The sequence below is a fragment of the Rhinatrema bivittatum genome, chromosome 4, assembly GCF_901001135.1.
Source record: "Rhinatrema bivittatum chromosome 4, aRhiBiv1.1, whole genome shotgun sequence".
NCBI lineage: Eukaryota > Metazoa > Chordata > Amphibia > Gymnophiona > Rhinatrematidae > Rhinatrema > Rhinatrema bivittatum.
Genome location: NC_042618.1, coordinates 486,682,190 through 486,702,581, shown reverse-complemented (window position 1 = coordinate 486,702,581; position 20,392 = coordinate 486,682,190). Strand labels below are relative to the sequence as shown.

The 20,392-nt window shown below is 46.5% G+C and overlaps 1 protein-coding gene across 3 annotated transcripts in view; it reads left to right on the top strand.

The window, feature by feature from the left end:
- Positions 1-20,392, top strand: part of POLR3B (RNA polymerase III subunit B) — a 527,519-nt gene that overhangs the window by 149,347 nt on the left and 357,780 nt on the right. For all 3 annotated transcript variants that reach the window (XR_003856035.1, XM_029597388.1, XM_029597387.1), the window contains exon 10: positions 12,503-12,625. Coding sequence is in view for 2 of the 3 variants with exons in the window: in XM_029597388.1 (XP_029453248.1) it covers positions 12,503-12,625 (123 nt within the window). In the remaining variant the exon portion in view is untranslated. The remainder of the gene's footprint in view (positions 1-12,502; positions 12,626-20,392) is intronic.

The window sequence follows — 20,392 nt, the reverse complement described above, 5'->3', positions numbered from 1 at the left end:
CAGATTCTTCAGCCGCAGACGAGAACCACAATCTCAGGGAATAGACGCTCTCGTCCAGAACTGGCTATTTATTTATTTATTTGTTTGTTTGTTTGTGGCTTTTATATACCGAACTTTGTAAGGAACATCAGATCGGTTTACAGTAAAACTTCAAAATCAGCAAACAAAGGCTTTACATAGAACTTATAAGAAAACAGTGATTAAAACTTCAAATTAACAACGAGGCTTAATATAGAAACTTAAATAGTAATTATAGGTAAACAGAGATAACATTAGGAGAAATGTTTGGGAGCAGTAGCAAGAAGGAAAGATTGGGAGGCGGAGGGAAGGGGGGAGGGAGGGGAGGGGAAGGCAAAATTGCACTACTGGGCAGGGTTATCCACAAGACAGAACACCACAGGGGACTAGTCCTATTAGTAGCCTCGGATTGGCCAAGAAGACCATGGTAGGCGAACATGCGAAGACTATTGGCGGGGAATCCTCTACGTCTACCGCCATGCAGGGAACTTCTTCAGCAGGGACCAATCTCCCACGGAGACCTGGCTCGATTCTCTCTTACGATATGGCCCTTGAGAGGACTAGCCTAAAGAAGCGCGGCTACTCAAAAGCCGTGATTGACACCCTGCCCTCACAGCTTTTTTAGATAGCCTACCCTCTTGCTTTGTTAGTCCAGGAAGGCTTCATGCCTTAGTAGCACAAACTCCGGGGAGAAGCCTCTGGGTCCCACATCATTGCTACTGGAATCCGAAGTTGAATCCTTCGGGTCTCCCTAGCACAGTTCTATCACTGCTGGGAAAAGCGAGGGGGGGGGGGAGTTCCTTAGCTTCTTTCCCTTGAGTATCCATTGACCCCGGGTTTTACCTTTCGCACTTAGGCTTTCTGGGCTTCTGGCCCTTGGCAGATGACCCATTCCCCCCCTCCCCCCCCACCCCACAGCACATGAGGCACAGAGAGAGAGCGAGCATCCAACTCTAAAACCAGGCCACAGGCCCTACAGACCTTCACCAGGGCACTCAGACATGGCAGTCCTTCACCCAGCTCCCCTGGGGTCCCAGAAGGCAGAAAATCTGTTGGGCTGAGCACTCAAAATGGCGCCCGTGCCAAAAAAATAGCCCGGGCTCAGCGCTCCTCGGAGGAGGAGGAAGGAAGCAGGAAAAATTACTGCAAATCTCCGATTTGACTGCCCAGGCCCTCAAGACGCCTGCCCTGAGGCCAAAAACGCCCAGGAGCTGCTTCCCTGAAACAGCAAGCCTCAGAAAAAAGCCCCTGCAGAGAAAAAAAACTAAAGGCAAGAATCTTTTCTCTTTTTCTTTTTACTATATAAGTAACAAAAAAAAAATCCCCACGGGGTACTTTCCTTTAGGAGGTGCTGGAAGAGGGCTTTGGGGCATGGAGGGAACCAGTCCCCTGGCTATCCAACTCCCCGGAATGCAAGGGCTCTACAGCCGGGGGTATCCATCCCCCCGTTCGCCCTGCTTGACCCAAGGGATGGCCCGCGATTGGAACCTCACACCTCAGGGAGCCCTGCTATCACTCAGTCCAGAGCTGCAGGATGCATGACCACCATCTGCTGGAGACAGAGAAATACTGAGGAACTGCAGATGGAACTAGGATTATATAGCCGTGCCTTGAATTTTTTCTCTGCCTCCATCTGCTGGTGGGAGTGCATAACCCACTGATCTGGGTATGTCCAGGAATGCACGTTTCCTGGTAATCTCAAGCCTGGCCAGTCTGATCAGGGAACTTCAAGCAGGCATTTGTTTAAAGACCGCAAGGGACACAGGAAAGAGAAATAATGGAGAAATTACTTATCTGATAATTTCGTTTTCCTTAGTGTAGACAGATGGACTCAGGACCAATGGGTATTGTGCTCTCCTGATAGCAGATGGGAGACGGATCAGATTTCAAGCTAACGTCAGCCTACATATACCTGTGCAGTGTGCTTGGTTCTTCAGTATTGTCTTCGAAAAGCCAGTGTGGATATATGTTGTTCAATATTTGATTATACTTGATTAACCTTGAACTGGTTCAACTGATTATATATATAAAACCTTTGAAACTGGAGACCGCCAGTGCACTGAAACAATAAATGCCAACTGCAGGTGTCTTGGATTAGAAGTAGGCCGTGGCTTACCCGTACTTGTTCATACTCTAGATTTGATATCAGAGGTTCTCTATTTCTGGAGCAGCCGTGGGCTGGATGCTAAGTCCATCTGTCTACACTAAGGAAAACAAAATTATCAGGTAAGTAATTTCTCCATTTCCTTGCGTGTAGCCAGATGCACTCAGGACCAATGGGATGCACAAAAGCTACTCCCCTACCGGGTGGGAGGCTGCCCATGGCCCACTTAGTGCTGCCCTTGAGAAGGCTCTATCCTCCCTGGCCTGAACATCCAGGCGGTAAAACCTGGAGATGGTGTGTAGGGAGGACCATGTCGCTGCCCGACAAATCTCGGCTGGCGACAGCAGCTTGGTTTCAGCCCAGGAGACAGCCTGGGCCCTTGTAGAATGCGCCTTGACCTGTAGAGGTAATGGTTTTCCTGCCTCTATGTAGGCAGCATTAATTACTTCTTTGATCCAGCGGGCTATGGTGGCCTGCGATGCCGCTTCCCCCTGCTTCTTCCTGCTGTGAAGAATGAACAGGTGTCAGTTTTGCGCAAGGTTTCCGATCTCTTCAGGTATTGGACTAGGATACTGCTGACATTCAGGTGGCAGAGGAGGCGTGAGTCTTCCGAATCCCTGTGCTCATCTGGTGATGGTAAGGATATGGTCTGGTTCATATGGAATTGGGAAACCACTTTCAAAAGGAAGGATGGTACCGTACGTAGCTGTATGGTGCCCGGGGTGAACCTGATGAATGGTTCCCGACAGGATAATGCTTGAAGTTCGGAGATGCGCTGGGCTGAGCATATTGCGATCAAGAACACTGTCTTTAAGGTCAAGAGACGTAGAGACAGGGTGCTCATTGGTCTGAAGGACTCCCCTGCTAGGGAGTCTAATACTAGGTTGAGGTTCCATAGAGGCACTGGCCACTTGAGAGGTGGTCGGAGTTGTTTGACTCCTTTCAGGAAGCGGGACACATCAGGATGAATTGATAGTTTGATGTCATCCACTTTGGACCTGAAACAGGCCATTTCCTAGCATGCATTTATTTATTTATTTATTTATTTATTTATTTGTATACCGCTTTATAAAAAATAAATTTTTGTCAAAACGGTTTACATTTATTAAAATAAAGTTTTAAAAGAACAATCAAATTAAAATACATTAAAAAATACCAAAATGAGTCAATAGCTAGAAAAATTCTGGCTTGAAATTAAATCAAATTAATTACTCGAAAATAAAAATAAAGATTTGTTGCCATAGGACTTGCTATTGCAGGAAAAGGGGGGAGGGGAAAGGGGCATGAAAAAAATGGAGACGTAACTAATATAGAAGGAATGAAGAAGTGGTAAAGGGGATGGAGGGGGAAAAGAGTGATGTGAGTATGATGAATGTGGCAATAGGGTGAAATGAATATTATATTTGGTCTTGAGTAAGTGTTTGAAATGCGAGTTGGAACAAATGAGTTTTAAGTGATTTTTTGAAATGAGAAGGATTTGAAATTGATCGGAGAGGGTTTGGGAGTGAATTCCAAAGGATAGGATCGGCTACTGAGAAAGCTCTCTTTCTGGTGACATCTAATCTGGCTTGTTTGGGTGAGGGAATATCTAGGAGATTTTGGGTAAGTGATCTTAAGTGTCTTGTAGGTTTGTAAATCCGTAATAAGGAGCAGAGCCAGGTGGAAGTTGGATTGTGAATTAAACCATGAATAGTGGAAAGAATTTTATATTTTATCCTAAACTTTATGGGAAGCCAATGTAATGATTGGAGAATTGGAGTTATGTGGTGGTGTAGAGGAGTTCTAGTTAGTATTCGGGCTGCACTGTTTTGAATTAGTTGAAGGGGGTGTAGTGAAGAATCTGGTAGTCCTAAGTAAAGAGCATTGCAATAATCGAGACCGGAGAAGACTAAGGATTGAAGAATAGTTCGGTAATCACGGTAGAAAAGCAATGGTCGAAGATGTTTTAGAAGCCGTAGTTTATAAAATGATTTTTTGGTGAGTGAGGAGATATGTTGCTTCATGGAAAGATCTGAGTTTATGAGTATACCTAAGTTTGTAGCTTGACGGGTTATGGGTATAGTGGTGGTGTTTATTGACAGATGAGGTGGTGGACCTATTGAAGTATCTGAAATAGAGGATAAATGTATAATTTCAGTTTTTGAGGAGTTTAATTTTAGCCGGTTATGAGAAAACCAGGAGTTTATGGTGGATAAATAGAGAGAGACCAAAGATAGTGTTGCTGACCAAGATGTTTTATATGGGACATAGAACTGAATATCATCTGCGTAGATTTTGAATTGTAGATTAAGCGAAGATAAAATGTTACATAACGGTAAGAGATATATATTGAACAGAATGGGGGACAATGATGAACCTTGAGGGACGCCAGAATTAATGATGTAAGGAGTGGAAGAGTGATGGTTGTAATTAACTTGTTGAGGACGATCTGAGAGAAATGATGAGAACCAATTCAAGACTGTTCCTGTAATACCTATAGATTTTAAACCTGAAATGAGAATTTGATGATCCAGATGGATTCAGATGATCCAGATGGATTCAGGACCAATGGGGTATAGTGTGCTCCTGATAGTTGGAGACGGAGTCAGATTTTAATCTGATGTCAGCACCAGTACATATACCGTGCAGGAAGCTCTGCTCTTCAATATTTTCCGTCTCCATAGCAGTTCGGGACTCTATCCACGCTTGCTCAGTGTTAGAGTATTCAAACCAAAGAAGAAAGAAAATTCCAAACAAAGAAGAAATCTTACCTCTGCGGTGATACCTAAGGGTCCCTCCCCCAGTTGAGATTTCCTGAGGTGATTTCCGAGATCCCTCAGAGGTAGGCCTCGGTCCGGTAGCCAGTTCCTGGCGTGGACTTAGCCCCCGGCAACGGGAGCGGCTGAGAGGCAGCGGGTGTAATACTGAGCGCGGCGGTGAAGGTACTTCCCTCTCCCCCCGCAGCTGGAGACCGCCCGGAATGAAACCGGGAAACACTGAGACACAAGGTAAGGTAGAAAACATTTTATAAGTCTCCAAGGCTCAGATGCCGGCTATAGATCTGTGCAGCTATCTGTACCATCGGGATGATCATCCCAGGTCGGGCTAGACCCTGATCGGATACGAGGGTCCTCCCACGTGGAGACTCTGAGGTGGTCGCCATATTGCTCGCGTGGTCACAGACGCCATTTCACTGCTCTGTGTGCCTAATGCTCTTTACTTAGGACTACCAGATTCTTCACTACACCCCCTTCAACTAATTCAAAACAGTGCAGCCCGAATACTAACTAGAACTCCTCTACACCACCACATAACTCCAGTTCTCCAATCATTACATTGGCTTCCCATAAAGTTTAGGATAAAATATAAAATTCTTTCCACTATTCATGGTTTAATTCACAATCCAACTTCCACCTGGCTCTGCTCCTTATTACGGATTTACAAACCTACAAGACACTTAAGATCACTTACCCAAAATCTCCTAGATATTCCCTCACCCAAACAAGCCAGATTAGATGTCACCAGAAAGAGAGCCGGTCCTATCCTTTGGAATTCACTCCCAAACCCTCTCCGATCAATTTCAAATCCTTCTCATTTCAAAAAATCACTTAAAACTCATTTGTTCCAACTCGCATTTCAAACACTTACTCGACCAAATATAATATTCATTTCACCCTATGCGCACAGCGGTGCGCATATAGGTGCCGTACACACAGCTACACGCACAACTATGCCAGGCGCACAAGTTAAGGCCATGTGCACAGTGGCGCGCGCATCCTGGCCTACAAGCACATCTTGTGCACACATCTTGGAGCGCATAGCTAAGCTTCCCGGGTCGCACATCAAACACAGACCGGGGTTTCAACGACCTATGCGCACAAAACCATGGCACCAGTGGCCAAGAAAACCAAGGCACAAGCCCTCTGCCCAGCCTGCCACATAAGAGCTGCGCAGCACGAGGAGGCCACGGCTCTGTCTACAGTGCGAGGAGGCCCTGGGAGAACCTGGACAAGGCCCTCCCCAGCCAGTACAGGAATCTGGATCCACCAATTAGTACCCTGGACCTCTCTATCCCCAGCACGACTCTCCCCCAAACGGGGTCCCCGGGGAATGCAGCGCCTTTAATCTAGACCCAGGATCCTTCTCCTGGGTAGAATTCTTTAAGGGTCTAAACTCTTTTGTCCACATGCAACTGCCATCGATGGCACAGGCACATCTGCCACCAGAGGACCCTTGCCTCCCAGGGCCCTCCAGGCCTTCCAATGACGTGCTCCCCCCCCCCCCCCCCAGCCAAAAGCCTCACCATAGGGGACACAGACACCTCGGATGAGGATCAAGACTCCCTGGGGAAGGGGAAATGCCTCCAGGAACAGAACCTTACCAAACCATGAGGTGTTTCTTCTCCAAAGACGAGATACTAGATCTCGTGGCTCTCAGCTTGAAGGAGCTCGCCATTCTAGGCACAAGTGCCACAGAGGAACCAAAGACGAACCCTCTCCTAGAAGGGATCCGTCAGGCCTCACGCCATTTCCCCTTGCTGCAAGCTGTACAACAGCTGATCAACTTGGAGTGGGATGCCCTGGAGGCCAGTTTCAAAGGGGGGCGGGCCCTGGAAGCCCTATATCCACTGGAACCCTCAGCCAGAGATCTACTAGTGTTCCCCAAAGTGGACGCCATGGTCTGCGCAGTCACAAAGCGCACTATCATTCCAGTCGAGGGGGGAGCGGCACTCAAGGATGCCCAGGACAGACGTCAGGAATCCATCCTTAAACAGTCATTTGACGTATCAGCCATGTCGCTGCAGATTGCGGCCTGCTATGCTGTGGTGACACGCGCCTGCTTATCAGTGACCAGGAAAGCCACCACGCCCGTCGAAGCACTAGAACCAGCAATATCCTTCCTCACAGACGCGACCTCCGCCATGGTGCGCACCTCAGCCAGGGGCATCTCATCCATAGTGGCAGCCAGAAGGCAACTCTGGCTCCGAAGCTGGTCAGCCGATGCAACTTCCAAATCGAAGCTCACGAGAATGCCCTTCAAAGGAGCCCTCCTATTCAGGAGCGAGCTGGAAAAGTTAGCAGACAAATGGGGCAAATCTCCAGTACCTCTGCTACCGGAGGACAAGAACAAAAGAAGCCAATGCCCCTCTCCCCGACTACCTAATGGCAGAGGATCACAGCATTTTAGACCCTACAAGAGTACATATCAAGCACCTCGCCCTGCAGGCAGGGGCCAATCTTTTCGTAACAAACACAACAAGAGGGGGAGCCAGCTCTGGCCCAGGCCCCAGTCGCACCCCACAATGAGAATCACCCGACCCATCCACAGGAAGAAACCATAGGGGGCAGGCTTGCCCTATTCTACTAAAGATGAGTTGAGATAACATTGGATAAGTGGGTCCTAACCATCATTCGAGAGGGATACTATCTGGACTTCCACAGCATCCCTACGGACAAGTTTGTGAAATCTCCTTGCCACACACTCTTCAAGAAGACAGAAGTGGAAACCACACTGGCCAAATTACTCGCCCTAAAGGCCATAATGCCGGTGCCCACGCAGCAACAAAATACTTGGCACTATTCCATCTATTTTATCGTCCCCAAGAAAGAGGGAACTTTCCGGCCCATACTGTACCAAGTCGGTCAACTGCTACCTGAGGGTACCACACTTCCGCAAGGAAACCCTGCGCTCGGTCATAAGGGCGATACAGCCGGGAGAATTCTTTACATCCCTGGATCTGTCAGAAGCCTACCTGCACTTCCCAGTCCATCACGAGCATCAGCGCTTCCTACGCTTCACGATCCTGGACCACCACTACCAGTTCCGGGCGCTACCCTTCGGGCTATCCACAGCCCCCCACACATTCACCAAAATCATGGTGGTAGTGGCGGCAACACTGCGGAAAGAAGGAATCCTCGTACATCCATATCTGGACGATTGGCTGTTCAGGGCAAAATCTCCAGATGAAAGTCATCAGATGACCCCCAGAGTCAAGACTGTACTGGAGAGCCTCGGGTGGGTTGTCAACACAAACAAGAGCTGTCAGCAGCCCTCTCAATCTCTAGAATACCTGGGAGTCCAGTTCGACACCAAACAAGATAAGGTCGTAATTCCCCCTACAAGGAGAAGAAAACTGATGAACCAATTACGAAACCTGCTATGAGGTCCCCGCCCCAAAGTATGGGACTACCTCCAAGTCCTCGGCCTCATGACATCAACCCTGGAAGTGGTCACATGCGACCTCTACAGCCCTCCCTACTGTCACAATGGAACCCGATGTCCCAGGACTACTCGGTTTGCCACCAGCTCCAATGGTGGCTACAGGAAGACCATCTAAGCAAGGGAGTAAGGCTATCTCCTCCAATCTGGGTCTTGCTCACCAGTGATGCGAGCCTACGAGTGTGGGGAGCCCACTGCCAGGAACTGATGGCCCAGGGGAAATTGAACAAGGAAGAGTCGGGGTGGAACATCAACCGACTGGAAGCCCAGGTGGTCAGACTAACCTGCCTACGGTTCCGTCACAGACTCCAGGGAAATCTGTCAGAGTCAAGTTGGACAATGCCACAACAGTTGCCTATATCAACCGCCAGGGAGGAACCAGAAGCCAATAGGTGTCCCTGGAAATAGATTCCCTAATGGCAAGGGCGGAAGCAAACCTACAAGGGATCTCAGCCGCCCACATCGTGGGAAAAGACAACGTTGCTGCGGACTACCTCAGCAGAGAAAGTCTAGACCCAGGGGAATGGATGCTGTCCTCCACAGCCTTCCAGTTGATAGTAAACCGCTGGGGAACCCCAGCCATGGATCTCCGGGGAACCCGGTCCAACGCCAGAGTCCCCAACTTCTTCAGTCGCAGATGAGAACCACAATCCCAAGGGATCGATGCCCTCGTCCAGACCTGGTCACAGGAAGACCTTCTATACTCCTTTCCCCCGTGGCCCCTACTGGGTGGGATCATCTGCAAGGTAGAACACCACAGGGGGATAGTACTTCTGGTGGCCCCGGACTGGCCAAGAAGGCCGTGGTACGCAGACATGCGAAGACTCTTGATGGGGAGCCCTCTTTCCCCTATCCCCACACAGGGATCTGCTCCTTCAAGGCCCAATCCTCCAAGAAGACCCAACTCTATTCTCTGTTACAGTCTGGCCATTGAGAGGACACGCCTGAAGAAGAGCGGACACTCGAGGGCATTTACTGACACCTTGCTCCGAGCATGCAAGTTCTCCACATCGCTAACCTACTTACAAATATGGAGAATATTCGAAGCCTGGTGCAAAGACCATGATGACATTCCGTGGACAGACAAAATTCCCATGATCCTGGAATACCTGTAGGACGGCTTACAGAAGGGGTTGTCCCTCAACTCCATTAAGGTTCAGGTGGCCGCTTGGCATGCTTCGGAACCAAAGTGGAAGGCATTAGCCTAACATCTCATCCGGATGTCTCCCGCTTCCTGAGAGAGGTCAAGCAGATCTGTCCACCCTTAAAGTGGCCAGTACCCCTATGGAACCTCAAACTAGTACTAGACTTCCTAGCAGAAGCCTCCTTCAGACCTATCCGCGGTCTGTCTCTACGACTACTAACCTTGAAGACTGCATTTCTAGTGGCAATATGTTCGGCCCGTCGCAGCTCCGAACTTCAAGCACTAGCCTGTCGGGAACCCTTTCTCAGATTCACACAGGGATCCATACAGCTATGCACTGTCCCCTCCTTCCTTCCAAAGTTTGAATAAAAATTGGAGGCGGAAGGTGTGTTAATGATTATATTACAAACTTGGCACCTGGGTGGTGGCTTTAAACATATGAAACCATCTCCCGTCGTCCTAAATAATTTCTTAAAGCAACAACAAGAATACATTGATAAATTTAATTGTTGAGTGGCTATACAGGAAATGACCCATGATAATATAAAAATAAGCACCGGGTGAAATTGTGTGTGTGAATTCTGCTACGAGCAGGCAGGCCTCCAGCTGGCTGGCAGGGTGAAGGCACACTCTGTGCGGGCTACAGCGATGTCAGTGGTCCATCTGTGTGCGGTACCCGTTGCCGAAATCTGCAGTGCCACGACCTGGAGTTCTCTCCACACATTTGCAGCACACTACTAACTCGACAAGGATAGTTGCTAGGACAGCGCTTTTGGCCAGTCTGTGCTACACAATCTATTCCAGACTTGAACCGAACTGTTTTCATCGTGCTTTCTGTGCGGCCAGACTGTTCAGATCACTGGAGTTGTGTTGTGCCCGTTGGCACCTTGTTTGGCTACTGTGGGTCCCCCTTATCATAGGGGGTGGTCTGGAGCAAGCATTAATTTTTGAGGAGCCCAAAAGGTGTGCAGAAAAGCAGAACAATACTGCTGGTTGATGGACAGAACATGCCTTTACTTCCTCTGACTTAATATCGCGGTGATATTAAGGAGGAACAGAAAAAGGAGTAAGGTAAAAAAAAAAAAAAATTAAAAATAAAATGGTCTGACCACCCCCAAAGTCTGGCCTGATGGGCCAACCCACCCAGGTTGGATCTGGGGATCATGTACCTGAAATCGGGAATCTGAGGTCTGTATGATAAAACTGCACTTGCTAGACTGCAAATCTCCCTCCGTCCCTTCTCCAGCAGGGCTGTTCCAAATTGGTCCTGACATTTGACAGTGAATGGACCAATCTCCTTTCCAGACAGCCTCCTGAAAGGTAATTGGTCTTTTCACTGACATTTGACAGTGAATGGACCAGTCGGCAGTAAGTGAAGGAGTAAATAAATTAATATTAAGTATTGGGTACTTTAATATTTATTTATTTATTTATTTATTTATTTATTTAAAATTTTTATATACCGGCATTCATGATACAATCACATCATGCCGGTTTACATATAACAGGGGTGTACAATGAACAATTGAATAACCTAATAGTGTGGAAGGAAGCAGTTACAAATAACAAGGTAATAGAACTGGGAGAAGAGAAGAAGGGAGAGGATAACATTAGATATAGATATATACATTTGCTATAACATTTTACATGGGGAAGTGGTAGAACTGGCTGGATCTAATTAGTTGGTGTCCGGGAACGCTTTTTTTAAACAGCCAGGTCTTAAGTCTTTTCCTGAAGGTTGGGAGGCTGGGTTCTTGTCTAAGGTCAGGAGGGATGGAGTTCCACAAAAGGGGGCCAGCTGTTGAGAAGGCCCGATCTCTTAAGGTAATGTGTCTGGTAGTTTTGGCTGGGAGTACTTGAAGAGATCCTCTGAGTGCGTCTCTAGTTGGTCTGGAGGAGTTATAAATTTGGAATGGGACTTGTAAGTCGAGTGGGGTGTGTTGATGGATAGTTTTGTATATTATGGAAAGAGATTTGTAGAGGATTCTAAAGTGAATAGGCAACCAGTGGAGATCTTGTAGGATTGGAGTTATATGGTCCCTCCTCCTGGAGTTTGTCAGTAATCTTGCCGTAGCGTTTTGTATCATCTGAAGGGGTTTAGTGTAGGAGGAAGGGAGGCCCAGAAGGATAGAGTTACAGTAATCGATCTTAGAAAAAATGATAGCTTGTAGAATGGTTCTGAAATCCTGAGTGTGGAAGAGTGGTCTGATTCTTTTCAGAACTTGGAGTTTATGGAAACAATCTTTGGTGGTTCTGTTGATGGAAGCTTTAAGGTTCATCCGGTTGTCAATTAACACGCCTAGGTCTCTCACTTGTGTAGTAGAAGGGATAGTTGGTAGATTAGAGATGGAGTTGTTGTTATCTGGGGAGATGAGCAGCAGTTCTGTTTTAGAGGAGTTTAAAACTAGGTTTAGGTTGGATAAGAGGCGTTTAATTTCGAAGAGACAGTTTTCCCAGTGATCCAATGTTTTTGTGTAAGACTCTTTAATGGGTATCACGATCTGTATGTCGTCGGCGTAAAGGAAGTGTTTGAGGTTAAGTTTGGAGAGGAGTTGGCAGATTGGTAAGAGATAAATGTTAAAGAGAGTAGGCGACAGTGAGGAGCCCTGAGGGACTCCTATGGATGCGTCCATTCGTGATGATTCTTTGTTCTGTATCTTAACCTTGAAACCTCTGTTGGAGAGAAAAGATTTAAACCATGAGAGTGCGGTGCCTGAGATACCTATAGAAGCGAGAATGGATGTGAGAATGGAATGGTTGACCGTATCAAAAGCCACTGATAGGTCCAGTAGAATCAGGAGGAAGGATTGACTTTTGTCAAGGCCCATTAATATGAAGTCAGACATGGAGATGAGGAGGGATTCTGTGCTCAATGATTTTATTGTTTGAGATTGTGCGGTTAGTCAAATAACATAGCCCAGAGGACCTAGCCAACCTTTCACATCAGCAGTATTGACAAGTATATGACAAATAAGGCAAGAAAATATCACTGAGATGAGGCAAAGCCCATACTCTGTTGTCCTATCTTCCCTCTTCAGGCCATGGGTGTGGACAGTGATCAAGAAATTGTACAGATGATTGGAACAGAGGAACATGTGATGGCAGCGTTTGGGCCCAGTCTGGAAGAGTGCCAGAAAGCTCAGATATTCACCCAAATGCAGGTAAGTCTTACTGAGGCTCTTCATGTATTCTTCATGCATCCCCCAGCCCTATATCTCTTATTTGTCTCCCTTTATCTCTGCATTTCTAGTACTCTGTTCATATTTTGCATTGCTTGATCCTATCCCACCCCCTCCACCTCGTCATCTCTTCCCTCTCAATTCCGATCCTCATCTCCCCTTGTCCCACCCCTCAGATCAGCCTCTCTGATACAATAAGTCCTCTTGTACCCCTCACCTAACAATGAACTCTGCTTAAGTTTTCCCCCTTTTTTAAATGATATTTTCGTCTGTTGTAAAAATGTTCATTTCCAGTTTGTAATCGTTGCTCTCTTTAAACCTATGACCCGAACACCGTTCCTAGTATAATAAGTTGTTCCAATGTTATTATATTGTATTAAGTTGTTACCATGTAAACCGGAGTGAAGGCAATCTGCTATACTTCGGTATATAAAAGCCTCAAAATAAATAAATAAAAATATTCCTTCTCCAACCCCTCAAATCAGGGAGCATATAGCAGATTAGCACTCTATACCTGATCCACACGCAGGTCACCAGAGGCAGGCAGAGCTCCGGAGTCTCAATGCGTGGATGAGACGATGGTGCAAAGAAGAGGGATTCAGTTTTATTAGGAACTGGGCAACCTTTTGGGGAAGAGGGAGTCTCTTCCGAAGGGATGAGCTCCACCTTAACCAGGGTGGGACCAGACTGCTGGCGCTAACCTTTAAAAAGGAGAGAGAGCAGCTTTTAAACTAGAACAAAGGGGAAAGCCGACAGTCGCTCAGCAGCGCATGGTTCGGAGAGAGGTAACTTCAAAGGATACTAATGATGCATTAGAATTAGGGCATCCCGACAATGAGGTTCCAATAATAAGAAAAGTAGTCCAAGTGCCTGTAACTAAAAACTCAGCTGAGCTAAAAAATTCTTTTTTTTTTTTTTTGTCAAAATCCTTTTTTAATTAGAGAGCAACACAGGTTCAATCACTGACCCAAACTTAGGAGAAGAGAACACAATGGGAATCAAATATTATCAGTATAACACATTTCAAGAACAATTCCCAAATATAGCAAGGTCAACTATAACAGCACCCCGTGGACTCTCCTTTTGTGGTCCTCCGGACCCAGAAAAACAGCTTAAACTCCAAGCATATCCCACCACCCAATCACACCACAGACCTCCACTAACATTCCACACACTACACACATTAACCCTCCCCCTCCTGCCCTGGGAGACACCCCCTCCATAACTAGCACTGTCCAACAGTAGAAATAAAATGTTATAGGCCCTTGCAAAGTTCAGTCATCATGGTAATGTACAATGATCTCAGAGCAAGTCACTTCCAAGAGGGATGATAACCAGCGGCGGTTAAAGTAGATTGAAGGTCCGACGGCAATAAGCCATAACAGGCTGACCAACAAGACTGGTATAGCATATCCCTGTCTCTCTCACTGTCCATGGCAACCAGTCGTTCCATTTGCATTGAAAAGGCTAGTCGCCCAAACCAGGCCCGCAGGCTGGGCGGCGTGTCTGGGGTTATCCAGTCAGCTAAGATCGTACGGCATGCCAGCAATATTGCAGTATGGCCAAATTTATCCAAAGATAATTTGTAAGAAGGGAGAGCTCCTCTTAAACCAGAGAGAAGTAACTTGCCCGTCCAGCCAATAGACGAGCCAGTGCATTGAGCTACTACTGCCAGCACCTTTAGCCAAAATGTATGCAAAACGGGGCAAAGAAATAATCTATGCACCAAAGTGCCTGTCACTTGACGACATTTAATACATTTTGGGGAGGGTAACTGTCCCATCCGGCAACGGCGAACATCATCGCAAAAAATGTGGTGCAAAATCTTAAATTGGAGCTCTTGAAGAGAAAGATCTGGTAGGCTTTTGGGCATAAGCTTAAAACAGGAAAGCAAATAAGAAGTAGGTATATCCATATTCCATGCCTCAGCCCAGTAGCACGCCAAAGAGGCCACATGTGTCACAGAGCGATATGCTCTACCAAACTCACACCAACCTTTGATGGAGTTACACTTTAAGGCCCCATCAAAAAAAACGCTGTGCAAAGGCTGACTCCTGACGATATGACTCCTCAGTCCAGTGAAAGGATTGAAGATAGTGACAGGGTCTGTAAATATGCATAGAAATGTTTAGCTGGTAAGTCATATTCTCAGGCCAAAAATGCAAAGTCATGTACTATTGGCGAGTCAGTAGCATAGAAGCAAAAAATAAACGCTAAACCTTTCTGTAGCCATGCATCAAAAAGTAAATAGTTATCTCGACCTGGAAGAGAGTCCAAATTTCCCATTAAAGGCATGAAAAGAGAGGAAAGACCCGCCAGTCCTCAACTGGACCGTATTCATCGCCAGGCTTGTCGACATGGTTGCACCAAGCTGCAAGGGATATTTAAGGTTCGATAAGCCCCAGGACTAGCCTGAATCAAGTACAATGGGGACCAAGGTGCAACCATCCTTATAACCAACCATCCTCACAATATGCATATTCATCGAGGATCCATTCTCCCACAAATCTAAGTTGGCAGGCTGCATTGTACAACCGAACATCCGGCAGGCCAAGTCCGCCCTCCCCTCTCTGAGACATCAACACCTGATAGCATAACTTCGCTTTCTTCCCTGCCCAAAGAAATTTTTGAAAAGAAGACTGCAACCACTGTAAATCTCTGCTAGTAAGCCAGCAGGGCAACATATGCAATTTATAAAGAAGTTTAGGCATAAGGACCATCTTAAGAGCACTTCTACCAAAAAGGGAGAGGGGCAGAAAGCGCCAAGCCTTTAGTTGAGCATCCAGGTCTACTAGTGTGCTTCTTATATTCAGAGCATAAAGGTCCAAAGGGTCCTGAGAGATCCAAACCCCCAAATATTTCATTTTAGTCTGAGCCCACGCGAACGGGAACCCTCCCGGCCAATGTTGTTGTACTCCAGGATCAAGGGCAAGCGCTTCTGATTTAGAAAAATTAATGGTCAGGCCCGAAACAGAGCGAAAAACATTAAAACATTGAATAATGACAGGGATACTAGTCAGAGGTTGCCCCACAAACAACAAGATATCATCAGCGAACATTGCTAACTTCATCTGATGACGGCCTATGCGAAGGCCTTGAAACCTATCCTCCAAACGCAGCTTAATAGCCAGAGGCTCCAAGGCTAATACAAATAAAAGAGGAGACAAAGGGCATCCCTGACTCACCCCACATAGAATAGGGAAAGCTTCTGACAAAATACCATTGATAAGTAACCGGGCACTTGGATTAGCATACAGGGCTCGCAACCAGGACAAAAAGGAGCCAGTTATGCCATATGCTTGCAAAGCCCAAAATAAATAGCCCCATGAAAGGGAACATAAGAAAATGCCATACTGGGTCAGACCAAGGGTCCATCAAGCCCAGCATCCTGTTTCCAACAGTGGCCAATCCAGGCCACAAGAACCTGGCAAGTACCCAAAAACTAAGTTCATTCCATGCAACCATTGCCAATGGCAGTGGCTATTCTCTAAGTGAACTTAACAGCAGGTTATGGACTTCTCCTCCAAGAACCTATCCAATCCTTTCTTAAACACAGCTATACTAACTGCACGAACCACATTCTGGCAACAAATTCCAGAGTTTAATTGTGCGTTGAGTAAAAAAGAACTTTCTCCGATTAGTTTTAAATGTGCCCCATGCTAACTTCATGGAGTGCCCCCTAGTCTTTCTACTATCCGAAAGAGTAAATAACCGATTCACATCTACCCGTTCTAGACCTCTCATGATTTTAAACACCTCTATCATATCCCCCCTCAGTCGTCTCTTCTCCAAGCTGAAAATTCCTAACCTCTTTAGTCTTTCCTCATAGGGGAGTTGTTCCATTCCCCTTATCATTTTGGTAGCCCTTCTCTGTACCTTCTCCATCGCAATCATATCTTTTTTGAGATGCGGCGACCAGAATTGTACACAGTATTCAAGGTGCGGTCTCACCATGCAGCGATACAGAGGCATTATGACATTTTCCGTTTTATTCATCATTCCTTTTCTAATAATTCCCAACATTCTGTTTGCTTTTTTGACTGCCGCAGCACACTGCACCGACGATTTCAATGTGTTATCCACTATGACACCTAGATCTCTTTCTTGGGTTGTAAAACTTGTACAAAGAATCAAACAACTTTAACAGCATTTAGAGACATGGTGGAGCCACGAGGTCCCCAATCAAGGGGACCTCAACAAGCCAGTTGTACTCCAAAGACGTGGGCAACATAGCGAAGTCAAATGAGATCGTGTCCCAGCCACAAAATCTTGTGACATGTCCCGTCGATCCCCAAGGTTAGAAAAGAACTGCTGAACAAGAACCAGGATCCTCAGCTTTCCTCCCTCTGTTCTGCAACAAAGAAGGGTTTCCTACAACAATCAGCATTTATTCTTCCCCTGCAGTTGACAAGGTGGCTATAAATCTGTGCGCAGCATCTCTGGAGGTGAAAAAAAGAACCTTGTTATCATGGAAGACTCGCAGCTTAGCTGAATAAAGCAACCCAAATTTGATGCCTCACTTATGCAACTCAGTACATGCCGAGGACATGGTCTTTTGTTGCGTCGCTGTCGCTGTTGAAAAATCATTGAATAGAAGTATCTTATGGCCTTGAAATTCCATGGACGCCTGCTTAGACGCTTGCATGATCTGCGTTTTATGGGCCCAGTTCAGTATTTTCGCTATCGCCGGTCTGGGCCTGTTCGCTCCTTCCTGGAAGATTCCAATTCGATGAACTCGTTTGCAGACCAGCGGTGTCACAGAAACTCCAGACCCAGTTGTCTCGGCACCCAAGATTCCACAAATTCGGACAACGCACTGTGTTTAACTGACTCTGGAATCCCGATAATACGGATATTATTCCTCCCGACTTCTGTCTTCTAAATCTTCAATTTTGGCCAGCAAGTCTCGTTGGGTAGCTTGCAGTGCTTCTACTCTATGCTCCGACTCGCCCAGCCGGTCTCCATGATCCGACAGAACATGTTCCGCTTCATCCAACCGTTTCGTCTGACCTTCCAGTGCCGATTTGATGTCGTCCATGGATGCCTGTATTTTAGTGAGACGAAGGTCTAAGGCTGCTGTGACACTTTGAGAGATTTGAAGAAGTGCATCAGCAGACAGTGAATCAAGAACCTTTGAGCCTGCAGGGGCCTCTGCCATCTTAGCAACAGGGGTGCAGGACCGGCAGATGACACTCTTCCGCACGCTCCTCTGTTGCATCGCTCCCCCTCCGAAACGTAAGGGGGCCCCTGGGCAGTAGTACAACCACTAGATGAGAAACAGACACCAAGAAGATATCTTGAAAGGGAGAGTTCCAAATAGCCAGCGAAATGCAACAGTGAAGTCCGGGAGTGAAGTGTGAGATATCTGAGAAAGAGAGTTCCAGGTAGTCAAGAACAGGCTGCAGCGAATTCTGGGAATACAGCAAGAGTTATCTGTGAAAGAAAGTTCCAAGTAGCCAGCAGAATACAACAGCGAAGCTGGGAGTACAGGCCGCTACCACTTTTAGAGTAGTAGCCTCTTGAGGCTGGGCTTCAAACCTGGGCTGGTCAGAGAACTTCCAGGGAGCACTAAATGACTCAGTCCAGCTACGCTCCACTCCAGAAAAAGAAAGAGGCCCAGAATGGCACAATACCCGGACTATTGATCAATGAAAACAGTCTCAGTGATCCAGCCCCCACGCCCCAGCAAGCTCAGTGACAATACCTCATGGTGGTAAAGCCATCGCGTCCTAGCAGCTGTCCCTGCAAGTCGCACCTCACAGTGTCTCCCCTGGACACATTGGCATGTCCTCTGACTCTCCGGAGGGTATTCCTGATCTCCGTTGAAAGAAACGCCGCTGGGCCACGGCAATACAGTGGCTAAACGAGTGGGCTGTGCAGCATGGCGGCCGCCATCTTGACCGCGCCACATCAGCTCCGATCCCGGATCGAATCCGCCGGCATCCTGCACCCAAAAGCTTAAAATCGACCCTTGTAAAACTTGAAATAAATAAATAAATGCCAGTAATAGCAGTGGTTAATTCCCTAAGTCAACTTGATTAATAGCAGATAATGGACTTCTCCAAGAACTTATCCAATCCTTTTTTTAAACCCAGCAACACCAATTGCACTAACCACATCCTCTGGCAACAAATTCCAGAGCTTAACTGAACATTGAGTGAGAGAATTTTCTCAGAGTAATTTTAAACGTGCCACATGCTAACTTCATGGAGTGCCCCCTAGTACTTCTATTATCCGAAAGTGTAAATAACTGATTCACATCTACCCGTTCTAGACCTCTCATGATTTTAAAAACCTCTATCATATCCCCCCTCAGCCGTCTCTTCTCCAAGCTGAACAGTCCTAACCTCTTTAGCCTTTCCTCATAGGGGAGCTGTTCCATTCCCCTTATCATTTTGGTCACCCTTCTCTGTATCTTCTCCATCGCAGTTATGTCTTTTTTGAGATGCAGCAACCAGAATTGTACACAGTACTCAAGGTGTGTCCAGAGGTATTATATTTTCTGTTTTATTCACCATTACCTTCCTAATAATTCCTAACATTGTTTGCTTTTTTGACTGCTGCAGCACACTGAGCCGATGATTTCAATGTATCATCCACTATGATGCCTAGATCTCATTCCTGAGTGGTAGCTCCTAATATGGAACCTAACATCGTGTAACTACAGCATGGGTTATTTTTCCCTATGTGCATCACCATGCACTTGTCCACCTTAAATTTCATCTGCCATTTGGATGCCCAATCTTCCAGTCTTTCAAGGGCCTCCTGCAATGTATCATAATCTGCTTGTGATTTAACTACTCTGAATAATTTTGTATTATCTGCAAATTTGATTACCTCACTCGTCTTATTTCTTTCTAGATCATTTATATATATATTAAAAAACACTGGTCCAAGTACAGATCCCTGAGGCACTTATTGTTTTCCACTGAGAAAATTGACCATGTATGACTTTTAACCAGTTTGTAATCCATGAAAGAACATCGCTTCTTATCCCATGACTTTTTTAGTTTTCTTAGAAGCCTCTCATGAGGGACTTTGAAATGCTTCTGAAAATCCAAATACACTATATCTACTGGTTCACCTATATCCACAAATGTATTAACCCCTTCAAAAAAAGAAAATAAAGCAGATTTGAGAGGGAAGGTTTCCCTTGGGTAATGCTGTATTTCCTAACATGTAGCAGATGGACTCAGGACCAATGGGTATAGTGTACTCCTGATAGCAGTTGGGAAACGGAGTCAGATTTCAAGCTGACGTCAACCTACATAAACTCGTGCAGGAAGCTTAGCTCTTCAGTATTTCTCAGTCTCCTTAGCAGTTAGGGACACTACACACACTTGCACAGTGTTAGAAAATCCAGACCAAAGAAGAGAGAAATTTTACCTCTACAAGACAAGCCCCGCCCTCCTGCGGTGATACCTAAGAGTCCCTCCCCCAGTTGAGAATTCCTGAGGTGATTTCCAAGATCCCTTAGAGGCGAGCCTCGGTCCAGTAGCCAGTTCCTGGCGTTGACTTAGCCCCCAGAGTGGCTGAGAGGCAGCGGGTGCAATACCGAGGGCGGTGGTGAAGGTATTTTCCCTCTCCCCCGCAGCCAGAGATCAGGAAGTGCCGAGACAAGGTAAGGTAGAAAACTTTGTTAAAGTCTCCGCGGCTCAGTTAGCCGCACAGATCGTCCTTCCGGCGTCTGTTAAATCGGGTTGAGCAGCCCCATCCGGGCTAGACCTCGATCTGGTGCGAGGCTCCTCA